The 20,654-nt window shown below is 35.0% G+C and overlaps 2 protein-coding genes across 2 annotated transcripts in view; both read left to right on the forward strand.

Annotated features, from left to right (window-relative positions):
• Window positions 1–19,454, forward strand: part of LOC109158609 (protein SRG1-like) — a 76,878-nt gene extending 57,424 nt beyond the window's left edge. The window contains exon 4 of the mRNA XM_019306492.1: window positions 19,271–19,454. The gene's annotated coding sequence lies outside the window, so the exon portion shown is untranslated. The remainder of the gene's footprint in view (window positions 1–19,270) is intronic.
• Window positions 14,024–19,408, forward strand: LOC109158610 (protein SRG1-like). The gene is made up of 3 exons (XM_019306493.1): window positions 14,024–14,592; window positions 17,931–18,255; window positions 18,958–19,408. Exons 1-3 carry the CDS (start codon window positions 14,102–14,104, stop codon window positions 19,207–19,209), a joined length of 1,068 nt encoding a protein of 355 aa, XP_019162038.1. The 5' UTR covers window positions 14,024–14,101; the 3' UTR covers window positions 19,210–19,408.
• Window positions 19,455–20,654: the final 1,200 nt, after the last annotated feature.

A 20,654-nucleotide genomic window follows, 5' to 3' on the forward strand; every position in this document is an offset into this window, starting at 1 on the left:
CTCTGTAGATTCCAATATTTTTGTGCTTTCTCATTGGAATTGTCTTCTTCCTTAGCAGCTCTCCAATGATGAGACCATATCCAGCATTCTGATAGAAACGATCCACCACAGCAGGTTTCTTCATTGGTTTGGCAGCATGCACAAATATAACCATCTTCCTGTAGATAAATCTTGCCCATTTGAATTTTATCCCTTTCATAATTCCATCCATCAAGCACACTGTTGATGCAGTCAAATCTTCAGTACTTCCCAGTTTGTGTTCAAGAATCTTGTAAATCATGTCCACCAACATCTCATATTCAAACTTCAACAAGTTCTTATGAGCGGATACATCAGAGAAAATTGGAGCCGTAGGACCACGAATCTCGTTCCAAAAATTTTAAACATAGCTGTGAGATTCTGGCATTATCTGAGATTCAGGAAAGCTGAAGCACTTGTGTATATCATTCTCAGTGATTGAAACTTCTGATCCTCCAACTCTATATTTAATTGAATCTTTTTCAACGACTGCATGTAGATAAAATTCGGCTACATCTTCTTCAAAGGTTTCAAAGTAGTTGTAGGTGAAGAAATCAAACAGTCCGCAGTCTTTTAGAGCTTGAAGAATTTTCTCGGCCGTGTCCTTGTTGGTAGAACCTAGTTTGAAAAACTCAGGGTTGAGTACCATCCCATTAGTCACTTGTTGCGAGAGGGCTAGGATAGGATCGATTTGCTTTCTTCCAAATTGAGCCATGATGATCAGATCGGTTGATAGAAGAGGGATAATTTTTAAGAGAGAGTTTTCTGATATTCTGAAGGTCTGAAAGAGTTTTTGAGAGATAAGTGAGGGGTTTATATGAGGAGGATGACTCGAGGGGGTTTTTCGAATTTAAGAGAGAGAGATGAGACTTCTCAATTGTACCCTTTGGTTGAGGTGTGTCGATTTGGTGAGTTTATGGTAGATGAGTCATCTGATAGATGGTGTTACGAGGAAAGAGAAAATATCATCATTAGCAGAAAAGAGCATTTAATGCTCACATCTCTTTAGAAATACCCAATGCACGTAAGGTGTAGAGGGTGGAGATTTGAAGAGACACTTAGGAAGGATTTGAATTCTGATCTCCTTGAGATTTGTTTATGGGGATCGATTAAGAGGGTGATTTTTCTGACAGGCGAGATGTGGGTGTCGATTGAGAGAGAGAGGGTAAATCTGTTTGGAAAGATTTGATCTAGGAGAGGATTATGGGGGGAGGTTTAGGTTGGGTGGAGGTTTAGAAAGGGTAGGAGTTTATGGCTGGAGGTTTGATACCCAATTAAACTTATGATTTTCATCCTTTATCTCCTGATTTCCTTCTCAAAATCGTGTACCACAAATATAATCTCATTCAAAAACTTCGTTAGTAGCAAAAATTACTCCACAAATAATTAGTCACACATAATATATATTAAACATATACACGGTAATTTCCAATCAAAACAAACAAATTATGGAAACTAACAAAATTAACACACATATTCCAAATTCATAATTAGAAACAACTTCACATAATTAGCATACAAATCAGATTCCAAAATATTTTAGAAACTAGTCAAATTATTTAACTTTTAGCTCAGATTTCTAAAACATTTTATATCAAATTTTATCACATAACACACATGCACGAAACACATATATAAAGCAATAAACACATTAAATTAGATTTTTAAAGCAAATTGTTCATGCAAACAAATTAATTAAATTATACAAAGATGAACAAATACTTGTAGACTAAATAACACGTTAAAACATGCAATTTTAAACAAATTGTCAAATAAATCACGAATTGCACATTTCATCAAATTAATTTGCATGGCATATGATTTCACGTTAAATAACACATGCAAATACAAAATTTAATTCCTAACACATATTGCAATTTTATCTCATAAAAATTTCGACTAAAAACATGCATATAAACACGTAGAATAATTTATTTACGTAAAACAATTTATTTTGAGCACAAGTATCAATTTAAATAGAGAGTTTAAGTCCAGTGATACTTAGCTCATTTCGATCATTCCCAACTCGTGCCTTAAGGTAGAAATCTCGTTTCGCATAAAGGCTTCGTGAGAATATCAGCAACTTGGTTTTCCGTAGGGATATATTCGATCTTCAGATTTTTCTTTTCAACATGATCCCTTATGAAGTGATGTCGAATGTCGATATGTTTGGTTCTTGAGTGAAGCACCGGACTGTGAGTGATAGCGATTGCACTAGTATTATCACAATAAATACTAACGTCATCACAATTTACTCCGTAATCCTTCAATTGTTGCTTCATCCACAAAATTTGCGCACAACAACTTCCTGCAGCAATGTATTCGGCCTCGGCGGTACTAGTTGCGATGGAATTTTACTTTTTGCTGAACTAAGAAACAAGCCTTCCCCCCAAGAACTGGCATGTCCCGGAAGTGCTTTTTCTGTCTATTTTGCAACTTGCAAAATCCGCATCTGAAAAACCCGCTAGAGTAAAATCTGTACCTTTTGGATACCACAATCCAACATTGATTGTGCCTTTCAGATATCGTATGATCTTCTTTGTTGCGGTGAGGTGGCTTTCTTTTGGATTTGCTTGGATTCTTGCACAGACTCCCACAGCATAAGAAATGTCCGGTCTGCTTGCAGTAAGATATAGAAGAGAACCAATCATTCCTCTATATTTTGTTTGATCGACATCCTTTCCATCTTCATCTTCGTCTAGCCTTATTGATGTGCTCATTGGAATTTTGATCGATGATTTTCCATCAAGGCCAAACTTATTTATCAAGTCGCGGGTGTACTTTGCTTGATTGATGAATACTCCTTTTTTCAGTCGTTTGACTTGTAAGCCCAAGAAGTAATTCAATTCACCCATCATGCTCATTTCGAATTTATTCTCACACAAAGAATTGTTAGTGCTTCCAAAAATAATATCATCAACATATATTTGCACTAATAAATTATGATCGCCATCTTGAATTCTAAATAGAGTTTTGTCAACAAGGCCTTTGGTGAATCCACAGCTTATCAAGAACATTGGCAAAGTATCATACCAAGCTCTAGGTGCTTGTTTCAACCCATATAATGCCTTTTTAAGTTTGTAGACTGAAAATTTGTAAAGCCCAGCACACAGTGATGTTGAAACTGACGTTGTAACACAAACGATCTGTAACGCAGTTCGGGCAAAAAACCCTAATCTGCGAGGCACTTCTCAATTTGAGAACTTGCCTAAATCCACTAAAAGCTCAATATTTAAAGTACACTGTTTGGAACCTGAGATTACACAATAGAATGATCTTTCCTACCAAACTATTGAAACCTAAACACATGTACTACTTTCTAGGGGAATTTAGTATCCTATTCTCAAAGACTCTCGTACCTCACAAGATTAATGTTGAATGCTTGAGTTCTACAATAAAGGGCAATCCCTATTTATAGTAACTACTCCTAACATATTCGTGAATAACAAAGCTATTTCTAATCAAACTAGAACTAGAAAAACTTCAATAACAATTCCCTTTAGAACTAGTATTCTTCATTAGCTATTTCTTTTATAACTGATATTCCTTTATAGAACTGGAATTCTTTTTGCACAACTTTGACAAAACACTTTGAATCAACATTCTCCCCCTTTGTCAAATTTTTGGCAAAAACTTTGATTCCATAAAAGCTTTTGACATCTGACTCATCTCCCCCTTAATTGATTCCATGTAAAAAAAAACTTTGACTTTTGGCTCATCTCCCACTTAATTGATTCCATGTATCTCTGTTATTGGTGAGTGCTATCGTTGAGTATGATTTGTTACCTTTGTAGCCTAACAACTTCCTCTTTTCACCCTTAGTAGCCTTTCCTAGAGCTCCTCTTCCACACCAACTTCATACACAAACCAAAACACAACAAAGATCCTAACTTTAGATAAAGACAACTAAAAGAAGGTCAAAAATCCCAAAAAGCTAAGGATCTTACCCTTTCCTATGCTCAAGATGGAGAAAGTAGGAATCTTGGAAGAAAATCTTGCAAGTCTTGAAAGTTCAATTTCTTGCTTGGAGAAGAAGCTAGACTATTTTAGAGAGAAGCTATAGTGTTTATGTTTTTGGTTGAAAAGGTGAATGAAATGAGAAGGTCTTGCAATGTTAGCTTGAATCACAAATCTTAGATGAAAAGACATATTTACCCTTACTAAAGTTGGAAAGACAAGGGAACAAGGGCACAACTCAAGAAGCGCAAGGTACAACCTTTTGACTTAAGTGACTAGTCAAAATCTAGTCCCCCGACTATCAAATTTCAGGATTTTTAGAAATGGATTAACAAGGAAACTTGGATTAATTCTTTAATTAATGCTCGATTAGTATTTAGATTTACGGGGTGTCACAAGAGCTATACTAACTACGGTCCACATCTAGCGCGCTCTTCGATCTAAACAAAACCTGTAAAGTCAATGGATAACACCCGGTCAGCGAATAATGCTGGTAACGCACCAATACGCGTTAAAATCTGTGACCGCAATTTTTTCTACCCATTATAGGCCTAACTCTCTTGGGCTCTTATTAGTATATATAGTATATATATATATATATATATATATATATATATATATATATATATATATATATATATATTTATATTTATATATATATATATAGTTATAATCAAAACCGTTTGAAACTGATGAGTATAGTATATAGCATTTGAAAACCAAGAGATGAGACAAAAATAGACATATCATGCTCTCAATAAAGATCAAGACCAACAACTTCAACAAAGAAATAGAGACAACAATCAATAAGTAACAACCACAACTCTAGATGCAACCTACCATTCACAATGTAGAGTTCATCATAGACATGCTCATAAGCAAGAAATACAACAATCACATAATGACAAGTTTCACGTTCCAACCTTATGCCCAGTTCTAACATTATGGCTACCCCCGGCCTTATACCAGTTCCAACTATTACCTCCTAGTGCCACCCTGTACTTCTGAGTCCAACCTTATTCCGCCTGGGACCGTCGTCCCCCACCAATCTAATAGTATTACCACCGATTTCTCAGTACACGTGGGTACCATTAAATAACACAATATTACCACTGATCTCATGACCAAAGCTCAAATAATATTACCACCAATCTCATTCATAGTCACACATAGTCATCATCATCAAGAAGATTAAGGCTCATCAATAGCCCAATCAAATATCAACAAAGGGTACAATGATTTGTACAAGATCACACCATAAGAATCAACCAAGAGATTTCAATGAAGACATGAAGCAATACTCAACAACAATGGACTACAATCCAATCCCAATATGATTGGCAACACGAGTTGCCAACCCTTAACAAGAAGGAACAAACCATACATACTAGCATAACAACATCAAACTAGCATGCACATCAAACGGGTAAACCAAAATGGTTCCAATGAACCTTCAAGACTCATATTAGTCCAACGAATCACAAGGTTGGACCCTTAGCACGATTGAAGACACCAAATCCTAACATGTATTCCTAAAACATCGTTCTAGACATACGAAACATCAAGAACACTCACAAAAGCTCAATAATCCAACAACGAGAGGTCAAAGCATCAAATACCAAAAGGAAAGAACCACGGGGAAACAATTCCCCGCCATCATCATAACGTTCCCCGCGGGTGGGGCCACGGGTAAAGCCCTGCCCGTGGACCTGCCCGCGGGGTACAACCTACAAGGCCACGTTTTCGGCGGGTGGGGCGGCAGGTAGGCCACTGCCCGCCGTTCCGCCCGCGGGGTACCTCTTGTACACCACATTTTCCCTTCGGGGAAATTCATCTCCAAGGTCAAGTTCAAGTCCAAAACACCCAAAACCTCACACATAACAAAGATATGACTTGAACCCAAGAGTAGCTCAAAGAAAGGCATTCAAGAACCCCAAATACAAGCTCTAACATGCATTATCACAAGATCATGCATCAAATCTCACAAATACACCAAGAATCATCAATAGAAATCAAGAATCACCAATAACAAATATAGAATAGGTTTTGTAGAGCATGGGTTACCTCGTTCGCTTAACCAACCAAAACAACGCCAACTTAGGCTCAACTCATAAAGCCAAGCTACCGGAAACCTGTGGATCAAACCAGATCTTCGCTAATTAACAAGCTATTAAAAAATTAGAAACCACTTAGGGGATTTAAACCCTAGCCTATCTCAGGATTAACCGCACCCTTTACTAACTAAGCTAGGCACAACATTATTACACTAATAAGGAAGCTAATAACCAAACTCATAAGATAGAATTATTCATTAAAACTAATAACTAAAACTTAAGCTTAAGGTGAGGTTTAAACCAAAGCCAAACAAAGAATTAAGCAATCATTTTACCACTATGCTAATTAACATTTGATAACTTAAACAACACCAAAACTACTTAACACCTACTAAATAATAAAGATGACCAAAGCAAAGCTCACCTCTCTTCCTCTTATTCTGCTCTGCTCGTCGAAGATAAACTGCTGTCACGCTACACCACCACTGGCTTGCTCACAACCACCGCCCAAGCTTCACTTTGCCACCACTAATGGTCTATCGCCATGAAGAGAAAGGGAGAGGGCTGCCAGCTTAAGGTTTAGAGTGAAAGAGATGAAAGAGATGGTGGCAGAGGGTTGTTTGGCTGCTGTATGAAGGACAGGGAACACGGTTGGAGTGGTGAGGAAGATTTGATAATTAATATCTTTATACACATATACATATATTCATTTATAAAGGGTAGGGTTACTATATCTAACTTGGGCTAGTTAAATATAGTAAGTTCGGCTAAGGTTCAAGACCACAACTTGGGTTGGGTATTTCTTTTGGATCAAAAGTCATACAATATATATATATATATATATATATATATATATATATATATATATATATATATATATATATATATATAGGGCTTAAGGCATTTTGGGTAGCAAGATACATATTAGTTTATAAAATAATTAGATCAAAGCCCATCTAAAAAGATAATTAGATTTATATAAATATTTCGAGTAAAATATTTAATATCGGGACTATAGTTTATTTTAGGAAAATACGTGGTGTCACACCCTCACCCCCTTAAAAGAAGCTTTGTCCCCGAAGCTTGAAAAATCATTTTGGGGATATGGCGTCACAAAACGTACGATAGTATATATAGAGAATATTTTACGGGAAAAGTATACATACTAGGTTTTGGAAAGATTCGGTTCGGCAAGGAAAAGAGAATAAAATTTTAGGTTCCAAACTTGAGGACAACATTAATTAGGAATAGGATCAAAGTCATTAAAGTTGTAATTTAGGGAATAAAGTTTCCACCTTGCACAGGATCGTTTGAAGTGAGGAATCAAGAACGAGGTTTGAAAGGGTTGAAAGGATTTCCTAACGGAAGGGTACTAGGTTTAGGCTCAAGGATAGGGTTGATTAGGAAGGAAATCAAGATTTTCAAGGTTACAACTTAGGAAAGTGAGGTTGTCACCTTGTACAGAGTCAAAACAAGAAGGAAACAGGGACGAGGTGCGGAAAGATAGGAAGGATTTTTCAGAAAAAAAAAAAAGGGAATTGGTTTGACAAGGAAAGGGGAGGAAAATGACTTAGGGAGGGTTAAGGATTCTCGACTTCAGGCGATTTCTTCGGCCAGGCGGCAGGCGCTTGATCACTTCACTTTGACAGACTGAAGGGCTCTTTACCTTGATTCTGACGCAACCTAACTCTAAGATCTTCATCGGACCCCCCTCGAATATCGAAGTCTCAAACATCTTCACCACTTTAGAAGGTATCTTCCACAAAGAATCACAAGCATACTTCTCCAAAACACTCAAAACTCTTGAACAATTAGATAGTTAGACCAAACTTTATGTTAGTCTTCCCAAGTATTCTCAAGATCTCTCACGGACCAAGCAACTGTGAGTTGACTTGTTTTCCTTGCCGGCCTATATCATTACTTCGGTAACGAAACTCTTAGCAGTCTTTCTTAATCTTCCTGGAGACCCAACTTGTTGTCCGTCCTAGTTAACCCATTATCGATCGAAACACTGACCACCGCTTTCCTCTTTCTTTAAGCGCACCCGGTTGTCTGTTCTTGTCATCCCAAGACTTCGGTGATAAAATCTTTGCTTTAGATTCTACTTTGTCGGTTTTAGTCTTATGACAACTCCACGATTGATTGCAACTCGGTTACTTCTTCTTTCCCTCTTGTTGCCGAACCTCCTTACCGAAAATCTTCATGTTAACCATCACTTTGAAGGTGTGCCAACTAGGATATACGCTACCCTCATTTACTAATTACTACTCAACCGCTTCATGTTTCACAAGGTCAGACGACTTACCATCAACGTGGTTCTTCTTTTCCGTGTACCTTAAAGGTCCAAGCTTTTCTTTTTTAGCCGTCTTGTTCCTTATTGATCCCCAGATCATTGCTTCGAACTTGCCCCTTCTTTGTTTCTTCGAAGGTAGGTAGAACTACTTCCATGTTGAACGCCTCGAACTTACACTTCAACTCTTTGTGCTTTAGAAAGGTCCAAGGTTGACTCGTAGCTCTTTAACTCTAGGAGGCTTCTATCACATTGATCCAAAGGCGACCACTTGGCGTGAGTTGACATCTTCTTAAAGCTCTGCGACTGCTCTTGACTACCCCTCGTGAGTGAGGGTCTTCAAATCTTGATCTTCAAACTCCGATCGACGTCCTTGCTTCTTGTCGGGCTTCAGCTGCGCGAGACTTACGCTTCAACTCTGGAGGTTAGCGTAGAACTGATGAATGATGTGGTACGAGAGACGGCGCCACTTGCTTGAACGGGGATTGTTGTAGCTGACTCCAGATTATGAGTAGGGCAGTCCATCTTCTCCGAGTTGACCACGTGACCAGATGCAAACACCACGACCTGTCTACTTGGCGTCAACAGACATCCAAGTCTTCTTTCTCTTAGCAACAGTCTTCGTCAAGACTTCAACGAAACCAGAACGACGCAACTTACTGAGAAGATTCACACCAACCGAGAGCCACAACCACAACTACTAGCGCTAACAATAGAACAAGAGAAGAGAACTACACAGATAACAAAAAGGTAACTCACATCCTCACCGCGCGTCCTAAGAATCCTATACTTAGGTACTTAAACACTTAAAGGCGTCACTGAGCAACTTAAACTCTCAACTTACAAGCACGAACCTAAGCTCAATTTAGGTTCTTAAAGTCCAACTCTTACCATCCTTGGCTCAAACCTAGGCTCTGATACCAACTTTAACACCCTCGAATTTTACCAACATTTAAAAGCTTAATTTAAAGGAAACAGTCTAACATTAAGCATAAAAGAGAGCGGAAGCTAACATAATTCGGGAAGTGTTATGCCACACCTATACCAAAATATAAGTGCACATGCTACAACTAAAACCATTGTCAAAGTTCTACAGCTCACAGGCCAACAAAATACTAACGCAAAACAAGAGCTACACTAATTACTGTCCACATCTAGCACACTCTTCGATCTAATCAAAACCTGTAAAGACAAGGGATAACACCCGATCAACGAATAATGCCGGAAACCCACCAATACGCGTTAAATATCAATATATATATATATATATATACTAGTTTTTTACGCGCATTGCGCGATTGGGATAATGCCCAATGCATTTTTTTTAAATAAGTACTTTAAAGTATATTAAGGCAGGATTATATTGAAATTGTTCATGCATAGATAATTGAAGGTTGAATTTGCGTATTTAAATACGTAATTCTTCTCCCAAAGGTTGAGTCCCCAACCCCAAGGGCCCCCCACACTCCGACCATACAGAGCATTGTAGGAAGTTGTAAATCACGGTGACTCAATGGCTCAGCAGACAGGGCCAAATGCTGATACGCACAAGGAATCTGCCCACTTTGGACATAATTCTCGCACTGCCACTGCCGAGGTTCAAACTTTGATATCTTCTCCCAAATACTACCCACTAAACCATTGAGCTAAGCCCGTGCGGGTTAAATAGGTAATTCTAAGTTTACAAATGCAAGATAATATAGTCAAGATTGATTATAATTGTCAATAAAATAATTGTATAGATATGGTTAAAACCAAATACAGGACATAAGGAAAAACAAATAAAAATTAGGGCATAAAATATTAAATATATACTAATATTGTTTGAGGAGATTCCGACATTAGGATTTGTGGTTAAGTTCTATTAAGACTTAGCTTTAATATTAGAATTAGATTAATGGTGTAGTTATAATTCTATATTAGACTTTAATATTAGAATTAGACTAACGGTGAATTAACGGAAAAGTTAAATGGATAATCATATAATTAAGGATAAATTATAAAATCTTAAAAGAAAAAAATTAAAACCTGAACAATATGAACCATTCATTTGATTTAATAATTTGGCGGTCATTTTTTCTACCCAATGTTAATAATTAAATAAATTCGCTGGTCAAATCCGCTAGTATAATCCGCTAACGCTAACCGCTAACTGTTGATTGTCAAACAAGGACATTGCGAGGTAGTTCTCACTTCAATTTGTTGTGCGATTTGAATACTCTCTTTGTCACAAAATCTCTCAAGTAGTTAATATGGTTGGCTTTATTAATTATATTTTTTTTAATTTTTTCATGGTATTAATAAAATACTTGGTAAATAAATATATAGCATTATTTTGTATTATAACTTTGATATTTAATTAGAAAAATAGTGCACAAAAAAGAAATAGATAATGTAGTGAATATAATCAATTGATGAATTTGAATGTAAAAATTTTTACATTTGAGAAAAATAAAGACAATATAACTAGTGAAAATATTTCTTTTAATTAATTTATTGATAATTAATAATTTTTTTTCACTGAATAAAGACATTGTAAGGAAAATGTAGCGAATATAATCAATTAATAAATTTGAATATAAAGAATTTTTATATTGAAGAAAAATAAAGACAATATAACTAATAAAATTATTTCTCTTATTTAATTTATTGATAATGAATACTTTTTTTTTGAATAAAGACATTGTGGACACATAATTCTAAATTAAAGAAATGCATATGTATTATTTTTCGTTGTAACTACTAAATTATTATTTATATATATAATTTAATAAGAGTAAAATAGAGTACTAATTATGCCAACTTTGATTTGGGATGAGGTTCGAACCTAAGACCTTTTTTTTTTTTTATTGAAATCAATGAGTAAGTTAACGGTGAACTAATGGCAATTCTTAAAATTTTAACGGAATTAGTAACGGTGTGTGGGTATTTTAGGAAATTTTAGTGTAAAATTTAAATCTGATCAATCTTTTAATCAATCTGAGCCATACATTTGATTAAAATCTGTGACCGCCATTTTTTCTACCCATTATAGGCCTAACTCTCTTGGACTCTTATTAGTATATATATAGTAGATATATATATATATATATATATATATATATATATATATATATATATATATATATATATATATATATATATATATATATATATATATATATATAGTTATAGTCAAAACCGTTTGAAACTGATGAGTACAGTATATAGCATTTGAAAACCAAGAGATGAGACAACAGTAGACATATCACGCTCTCAATAAAGATCAAGACCCACAACTTCAACAACGCAATAGAGACCACAATCAACAAGTAACAACCACAACTCTAGATGCAACCTACCATTCACAAGGTAGAGTTCATCATAGACATGCTCATAAGCAAGAAATACAACAATCACATAATGACAAGTTTAACGTTCTAACCTTATGCCATGTCCCAACCTTATGGCTACCCCCGACCTAATACCATTTCCAACCATTAGTCCATTACCTCCTAGTGCCACCCTATACTTCTGAGTCCAACCTTATTCCGCCGGGGACCGTCATCCCCCACCAATCTCATAGTATTACCACCGATCTCTCAATACACGAGGGTACCATTAAATAACACAATATTACCACCGATCTCGTGAGCAAAGCTCAAATAATATTATCACCAATCTCATTCATAGTCACACATAGTCATCATCATCAAGAAGATTAAAGCTCACGAATAGCCTAATCAAATATCAACAAAGGGTACAACGATTTGTACAAGATCACACCATAAGAATGCAACCAAGAGATTTCAATGAAGACATGAAGCACTACTCAACAACAATGGACTACAATCTAATCCCAATATGATTGGCAACACGAGTTGTCAACCCTCAACAAGAAGGAACAAACTATATATAGTAGCATAACAACATCAAACTAGCATGCACATCAAACGGGTAAACCAAAATGGTTCCAACGAACTTTCAAGACTCATATTTGTCCAACGAATCACAAGGTTGGACCCTTAGCACGATTCAATACACCAAATCTTAACATGGATTCTTAAAACATCGTTCTAGACATACGAAATATCATGAAGACTCACAAAAGCCCAATAATCCAACAACGGGAGGTCAAAGCATCAAATATCAAAAGGAAATAACCACGGGGAAACAATTCCCCGCAATCATCATAACGTTCCCCGCCATCATCATCAAATATTACAACCACCACCCAAGCTTCACTTTGCCACCATTGATGGTTTATCGCCATGAAGAGAAAGGGAGAGGGCTGCCAGCTTAAGGTTTAGAGTGAAAGAGATGAAATAGATGGTGGCAGAGGGTTATTTGGCTGCTGTATGAAGGAGAGGGAACACGGCTAGAGTGGTGTGGAAGATTTGATAATTAATATCTTTATACACATATACATATATTCATTTATAAAGGGTAGGGTTACTATATCTAACTTGGGCTAGTTAAATATAGTATGTTGGGCTAAGGTTCAAGACCACAACTTGGGTTGGGTATTTCGTTTGGATCAAGAGTTATATATATATATATATATATATATATATATATATATATATATATATATATATATATATATATATATATATATATATATATATATATATATATATATATTGGGCTTAAGGCATTTTGGGTAGCAAGATACATATTAGTTTATAAAATAATTAGACCAAAGCCCATCTAAAACGATAATTATATATATATATAAATATTTCTAGCAAAATATTTAATATCGGGACTATAATTTATTTTAGGAAAATACGGGGTGTCACAGAACAGTGAAACAATTGTTACATCATCATAAGTATTATAGACTCAATTAAAATTATGTACATACAGTTAATATATTTTTTATATTTAGTTAACATATTATACGCATTTTGTTATTATAACTAAATGTAAATAATTTGTTAGCTGGTTCATAATATATTAACGGGATATACATAATCTGGATCAAAATCCACAATAAGCATAATAATTATAGTCCACAATATAATTTGTCAACTTGTAAATACTTTTAGTCAACATGACTAAAATAGAGTGAATTTCATTTTTGGTCCTACTGTTATAGGGGCGTTTTTAATTTCAGTCCACTTTAATTTTTTTTGCCACTTTACAACCACTGTTATTGAATGTGTTCCCCCCACCGTTAATATTTCCGTCAAGAGGCCGTATAATCAAAGGATATTTTGGTCTTTTTATGTTTGTCTCTTTTCTTTTAATCCAGGCGCTTCGTCCTCCTCCTCCGATATTCAAAGATGGCTCTTCGAACAACGAGAATGGGAAGCCAAAGCTACATCGTTTTGTTCGTTCCAACATGGGCCGACGAGGTTTCTTATGTTTTAGGTTTAATGTTCTCATTTGTTTAGTCAAATATAGTCTTGGATAAGAAGAAATGTCAAAATATCCCTATATTACACGGCCTCTTGATGGAAATATTAACGGTGGGACTAAAAGTGAAACACATTCAATAATAGTGGTTATAAAGTGGCAAAAAAATTAAAGTGAACTAAAATTGAAAACGCCCCTATAACAATAGAAACAAAAATGGAATTCACTCAATAAAATATAAAACTTGAATGGCCAGTACACGAAAGAGAAAAAAAAAACACCAAATATAATAATAAAATCAGGCATCATATCACATGCATCATCAACTTATAGGCATCATATTTTAATTCTTGTTGTCTATAAGATTCTCACACTTCTTGAGTACGTCCAAAGAAAATAGCATATAGAAAGAGACACAAATATACATCAATAATTGTCCGCCATGGAAGCTGATGCACAGACCCTTGGTCTCTCTCTCCCAGTACCTAGCGTCCAGCAGCTGGTCAAAGACAACCCGAACGTGGTTCCGAGACGGTATATCCGCGACGGCGTCGAATCTCCGGCGTCTGAGAAATCAATCGCCACCGTCAATGTTCCGGTGATCGACATGCAGAAGTTACTGTCTGAGGATTCAGAAGAGTTTCAGAAGCTGCACTTGGCCTGCAAAGATTGGGGTTTCTTTCACCTTATCAATCATGGAGTGAACTGTTCACTAGTGGAGGAGGTAAAACGCGGGATCCAAGGGTTCTTCAATCTGCCATTGGAAGAAAAGCAGAGATACGGGCAAGCGGAAGGGGACACAGATGGGTTCGGTCAGCTCTTCGTTGTGTCCGAGGAGCAGAAGCTTGACTGGGCAGATATGTTTTACCTTAAAACTTTGCCAACCAACATAAGATCGCCTAACCTTTTTCCAAAGCTACCAGAAGCCTTCAGGTAATTATTTTAATCTCATATACTCTTCTCCCAAAAAGTCAAGGTTGCAAAATACACCATGCGTGGGTGTGTGTATAATATATATATATATATATATATATATATATATATATATATATATATATATATATATATTACACATGGTTCTAGAAATTGTAAACAAAAAATTAAAAAATAATAACTATGTCGAGTCAACTGAGTAAACTCGGTCAACCGACTAGGTGCTGCCTAAATGGGAAAGTCTCACGGTTGGAGGACACCTAAGCGTAATTTTTAAAACACTGCAAAAATGTTGAATTTCCAATCTCAAAAACTTTTCCTGTCTCGTCTCGATAGAGCATGTGAGAGGATATAATCACCGTAATTCAGCGGCTCAACAGATATGGTCAAATTACAATGTTGATTTGCCCACTTTAAGTATAATCTTAATATTCATGTTGTTAAGTTTAGAACCTTTATTTTTTTCTTTTAAATATTGTCTACTGGTGAGTTAAACCTGTGCTAGCAAATTTCCTAATCTCCAACATGATATGACAACCACCGAAACACGTATTTAGGTAACACCTAACTGTGTCGTTATGTTATCATTTGTCAATGAAGTGAGGCCAATTTTTCTTTACGTTCCAAAACATTGTTTGACCAAAATGGTTAATAAAGAAACGTGCTCTATTTCTCTTAAGATAAAGTACAAATAAGACAGTGAACTATTTAGGAAATATTAAGTCACCAAACTCAAATAATCCCAAATAAATCATTGAACCTAAAAAAAAAATAACAATTAACATTTTTAATAAGTTAATTTCAGGTTTTTACTGACTGAATTACCAAATGTTTATTTTATTTATGTTTTTTTTTTATTATAATCCACCTACATAATACTCTGTAATATATTTTAAAGTAATTATGATCAAAATAGTTTTGTCTTATCTCGATCTAATTTATTTATTTATTATTTATTTTTAACCAGAAGATCCAGTGAAATAATAATAAATAAATAAATAAACCAATCAAATCTCGTCAAGACAAAACTATTTTGATTATAATTATTTTAAAATATATTACTATGTAGGTGGATTATAATTAAAAACAAAAGTAAAAAAAAATAAACATTTGGCAATCCAGTCAACAAAAACTTGGAGTTAACATGTTAAAAATGTTAATTGCTCTTTTTTCCCGATTCAATGACTTTTTTTTTTTCTGAGTTCAATGATTTATTTAGGAATTATTTGAGTTCGATAGCTTAATTCATGCTTCCCAATTAATTCAGTGGTTTATTTGTACTTTATCCCTAACCCTGATCTTATATAGGTTATTTACGTTCCAAAACGTTCTCTGACGAAAATGGTCAATAAAGAAACGTTCTCTATTTCTCTTATATAGTACTCTAATTCTACATTTTAGTGTCAACGCAAAATGAAAACCATTAGCATCTTCTTTTTTTGAATGCTAGACTCTATTACAATGTAGTATCTGTTTATTATAATAGAGGCTCAAACTCACAACATCTCATATGGAAGTCCAATCCAAATGCCATCTGAGCACAAGATGCTTGACAAAACCATTAGCATCTATAACATTGATTTTTTTATTATTATTATTAGTACGTTTAATAGATGTCAGTGGTTTACATTTTTGCACTTAATTTCTAGCTACTAAGTGATTCAGATAAAAAAGATAAGTAAGAAGTAAATTCTATTGTTAATTATAGTAAATTAACTATGATTTTTGAACTAAATTCCTTATTATATAATTCTGGCCAAAGTATGAAACAAAAATTTATGTAGTACCGTCTCACGGATCTTTATCCTAAGATAAGTTGGGTTATAGGCAACTAGGTATGTGAGTATCATAACCCAGTTATAAATATTACAATATCTATCATAAATACTTCAATAAGTATTACAATTTCTTTTATAAGTAAAATTTCACATATAAGGATTACATACATAAACTCTAACTATAAGAAACACATTTAAGCCTGTATTTCTTTTATAAGTAACATTTCACATATAAGTATTACATACATGCCAACTACCATATAGTGTGATAGCATCCCGGTTACCATTCCAAATGGTTGGTCATAGGTTCGAGGCATCCCGGTTACCATTCCAAATGGGTGGTCATATGTTCGAGCCAAAATGTTTGAGGAAGTATAGAACATATACTACCTTATAAAGAATCATAAGTATTTTTTTATTTTTTTTTAAAAAGTATTACATACATAAGCTCTAACTATAAGAGATACATTTAAGCTCGTACCATACTCCGACTAATCTCCGTTTGCATCAGGCCGGGTGCCCAACCCAATTAAGGGACAAAGGCAAATTATACCGTACACCAGGGCACACAATGCATTGTGCGCCCTGACCCAAAACGACGTCGTTTTGTACCTTTTCGCGTGTCTGCTGTTAACTCCTTAAAAAAAAAAATCATGTTTCAAATCTACATAATTGTATAATAGAGTACACAGAATTTTATACCTGAAAACACAGAATTTTATAACTGAATACACATAATCTTTTTTTAAAGGATAATACACATAATCTAACATAATACATATTATACATAAACTCTTAACATAATACACATAAACTCTTCCACATAATACACATCAAATCTTAACTCTTTAAAAAAAAATCCATGTTTTGAATATACAGAATTATATAATAGAATCTACAGAATTTTATACCTGAAATCACAGAATTTTATACCTGGAAACACAGAAAAAAATCTCATGTTTCAAATGTACAGAATTATATAATAGAATGCACAGAATTTTATACCTGAAATTAACAAAACGACGTTTGGGAGGCGCGGGGCGCACATTGCTATGTGCGCCCTGGTGCACGGTATAACGATTGAGGGACAAAGTGCTATACCTAGTCATATTGATTTTTCATACGAGAGAGGGTTCGAACTCCCGACCTATCTTAAGGGATGAGAGTGTATGGTCATTCACATGAACCAATTAGGTTGGTTATATCCCAAATGCTCTGTCGGGCCGGGATGTGGGGGGCCCTTAGAGTTGGGGTTCACCATTTTGGTAGAATTAGGTTGTTTATAAGTAACAATATATTTATTTGATATTGATATTAAATTTTCTGCAATAGGTATTATGATTTTTATCATAAATAACAAGCAAATATCATATATTCGACCAGCCTCGCGAATTAATATCCCTAAATAATTACTTAATCAAATTATAAATATTATGAATTAAATAGTTATTCGTTTGCCAAATACCTTAATTGTAGCTCAATGACACCTTGGGAGGTCAAAAAAGCACAAGCTTATAAAAAAAAAAAATATGTCATTCGTTATATTGTTGGGCCGTGCAGGAATACTATAGAAACATATTCAGTCGAAATGCACAAGCTTTCCATGAAGGTTCTATGCTATTTGGCAAAAAATCTTGGAATAAAACAAGAAGAAATGAGAATGCTTTTTGAAGAAGGTATGCAGTCAATGAGGATGAACTACTATCCACCATGTCCTGAGTCAGAGCATGTTATGGGCCTCAGTCCTCACTCCGATGCCGGCGGCCTAACTATACTCCTTCAAGTCAATGAAACAACAGGTCTCGAAATTAAAAAAGATGGAACTTGGTTTCCTATTCTCCCTATTCCTAATGCTTTCGTTGTTAATGTTGGAGACTGCGTGGAGGTAAAATATAATGTTTCCTTGATTACTATCTACTAGTACTTAATTCTTCTCCCAAAAAGTTGAATCTCGGCCCCAATCCCAACAGAGTATTTAGAAAACTTTAAATCACCGCAGCACCAAATGATGGTGTCTACAAGGGATCCTCTCAAAGTTTGCTTACTGAACCAGTGAGCTAAGCCGGTGTGGACTGTAGTACTACTCAATTAAACTCCCCTTACATCTCTTGCTCGCCCTGGGGACCTCGGGAGAGGAGGTAGCAGATAGGACCAAATGTTGTGCCCACAAGGGATCCTTTAAATACTGCTTACTGAACCAGTGAGCTAAGCTCGTACGGACTGTAGTAGTACTTAATTGAACTCCCCTTACGTCTCTTGCTCACCCTAGGGAGCTCGGGAGAGGAGGCAGCAGACATGACCAAATGCCGTGCCCAAATACTGTCTACTAAACCAGTAAACTAAACCCCTGCAAACTGTAGTAGTCTGAGGAGCTCGGGAGAGGAAGTAAATCACAAAATGTACCTCCGTGTAGTGCAGTGATCTGAGTGCACCCTTGCAGGGTTTGAACTTGGATATTTGCTAGCTATCACAGCCACACTTAAGCTTTCACCATTGAACTATGACCCGCTCTAATCTATGCATCAATGAAGTGACCACAAGTTGTTTATTGTTATAATTATTTCTATGTTTTAATGGTAATTTGTAGATCTTCTCGAATGGAATTTATCGCAGCATTGAGCATAGAGCTTTAGTAAGTCCAAATAAAGTGAGGATATCTATTGCAACATTTCAAAGCCCGAGGTTGGATGGTGAATTAGGCCCATCTACGAGCCTTATAAACACTCAAAACTCAGCAAAGTTCAAAAGGATTAGCGTACCTGATTTTTTCCGTCTGTTTTTTGGCCGTAAACTGGATGGCAAATCTCATGTAGATGTCCTGAGGATTGCCAATAAGTGACGAGAAGTACTACAATAAATATTGTCGTCGTCAAATGTGCTTAATAATATTATTTAAACTCGTGACAATTTGATGTTATGAAAATAAAGTGGATTATATTTGTAGGTTTGGGTGGTTTGTGTTGCAAGATTTTGTACTATATTATGTTTGTAATTTAATACTACGTATAATGTTAGTGCTTTTGTGAGTTTGGTTATGGTTACGCTATTGGTATATGTTAATATGAGTTTGTGTTTGTTTAAATATAAGTTATGTTTATGTTTATTATAGTTTTGAAATGAGTTATCTTGTAATTTAGTTAATACCACGAAACATTTTCTGGGTATAAAATTGTTGGTTCCATGCAAGCAAAAATTTAGAAGGGGTTGAGTAGACCTTTTATATATTTTAAAATTTTTAAAATAGCTCTTAGGGGAGTGAGGGAGTTATATTAGCGGCCCGAAAGCTTAGCGTGTATAACCGGCCGTTTTCCCAGTCTATACCAGTTTGATCTGATTGAGAGAGGGGGTTGAGTAGACTTTTTAAATATTTTAAAATTTTTAAAATAGCTATTAGGTGAGTGAGGGAGTTATTATACTAGCGGCCCGAAAGCTTAGCGCGTATAAACGGCCGTTTTCCCAGTCTATACCGGTTTGATCTGATCGAGAGACTTGAGAAAACGGCTAAGGCAAACCATATGATAGATTTACATACGATTAATTTGTTTAATGTGGTCATGGAATTAGAAGTGTAAGGATTAGATTAATTGAACAAGTTACAAAATCTTATTTCGACTACTCTGTCAAATCATATTATTACATGAATTGCAATATTCAATTGAGTGAAAGTGTCTTTCAAAAATAATAATAATAATAATAATAATAAAATTCATGAGAGTGACCGAGCTTCACAAGCTCTCTAATGGTACATAAATAAAGGAGAACAAGTTTTATTGAAGCTCATCTGTAAAATATTACAAATGAAGTTGATGATAAAAAAATGAGAAAGATACACTCTATGTAGCCTGAGCATGAGCATAACCACTCCTAACAAACATCTTAGTTGGAGTTCTCTTGGCAACTGGATTGTGGGAGGGAATTTATTCCTCGCTTCTCTTTTGCATACTGTGAAATTTAATAATCAAACTTTAATTCGACTACTAGTAAATTACCTGTGCGATGCATGAATAAATTTTTTTATTATATATTTAGATAAAAGAAATTAAAGATGAAATTATAAGCCTTTCTAATATTTGAAAATGTACATTTATTTGATTATAAGATTAGTACAAAAGTATCACTCAATTAATTGAATAATATATGACTCGTTTGTTTGCAATTATCTTGAATAAATCAATATCTAATATGATTTATGTAATTATATTATTACTAAAATAAATATAGGAAAAAAGGAGAAATAATTGATGCGCAGCATTTAGGGAATTCCCGGTGTTTTGCGATGGGGCG

The sequence above is a fragment of the Ipomoea nil genome, unplaced genomic scaffold (assembly GCF_001879475.1).
Source record: "Ipomoea nil cultivar Tokyo-kokei standard unplaced genomic scaffold, Asagao_1.1 scaffold2823, whole genome shotgun sequence".
Taxonomy (NCBI): Eukaryota; Viridiplantae; Streptophyta; class Magnoliopsida; order Solanales; family Convolvulaceae; genus Ipomoea; species Ipomoea nil.

What these genes read in the sequence shown, in the direction of transcription:
- LOC109158610 (XM_019306493.1), top strand. Translation starts at nt 14,102, where the DNA reads ATGGAAGCTGATGCACAGACCCTTGGTCTCTCTCTCCCAGTACCTAGC. An exon ending in AAGCTACCAGAAGCCTTCAG is followed by an intron (nt 14,593 to 17,930) that starts GTAATTATTTTA and finishes TGGGCCGTGCAG; the next exon opens with GAATACTATAGAAACATATT. An exon ending in ATGTTGGAGACTGCGTGGAG is followed by an intron (nt 18,256 to 18,957) that starts GTAAAATATAAT and finishes GGTAATTTGTAG; the next exon opens with ATCTTCTCGAATGGAATTTA.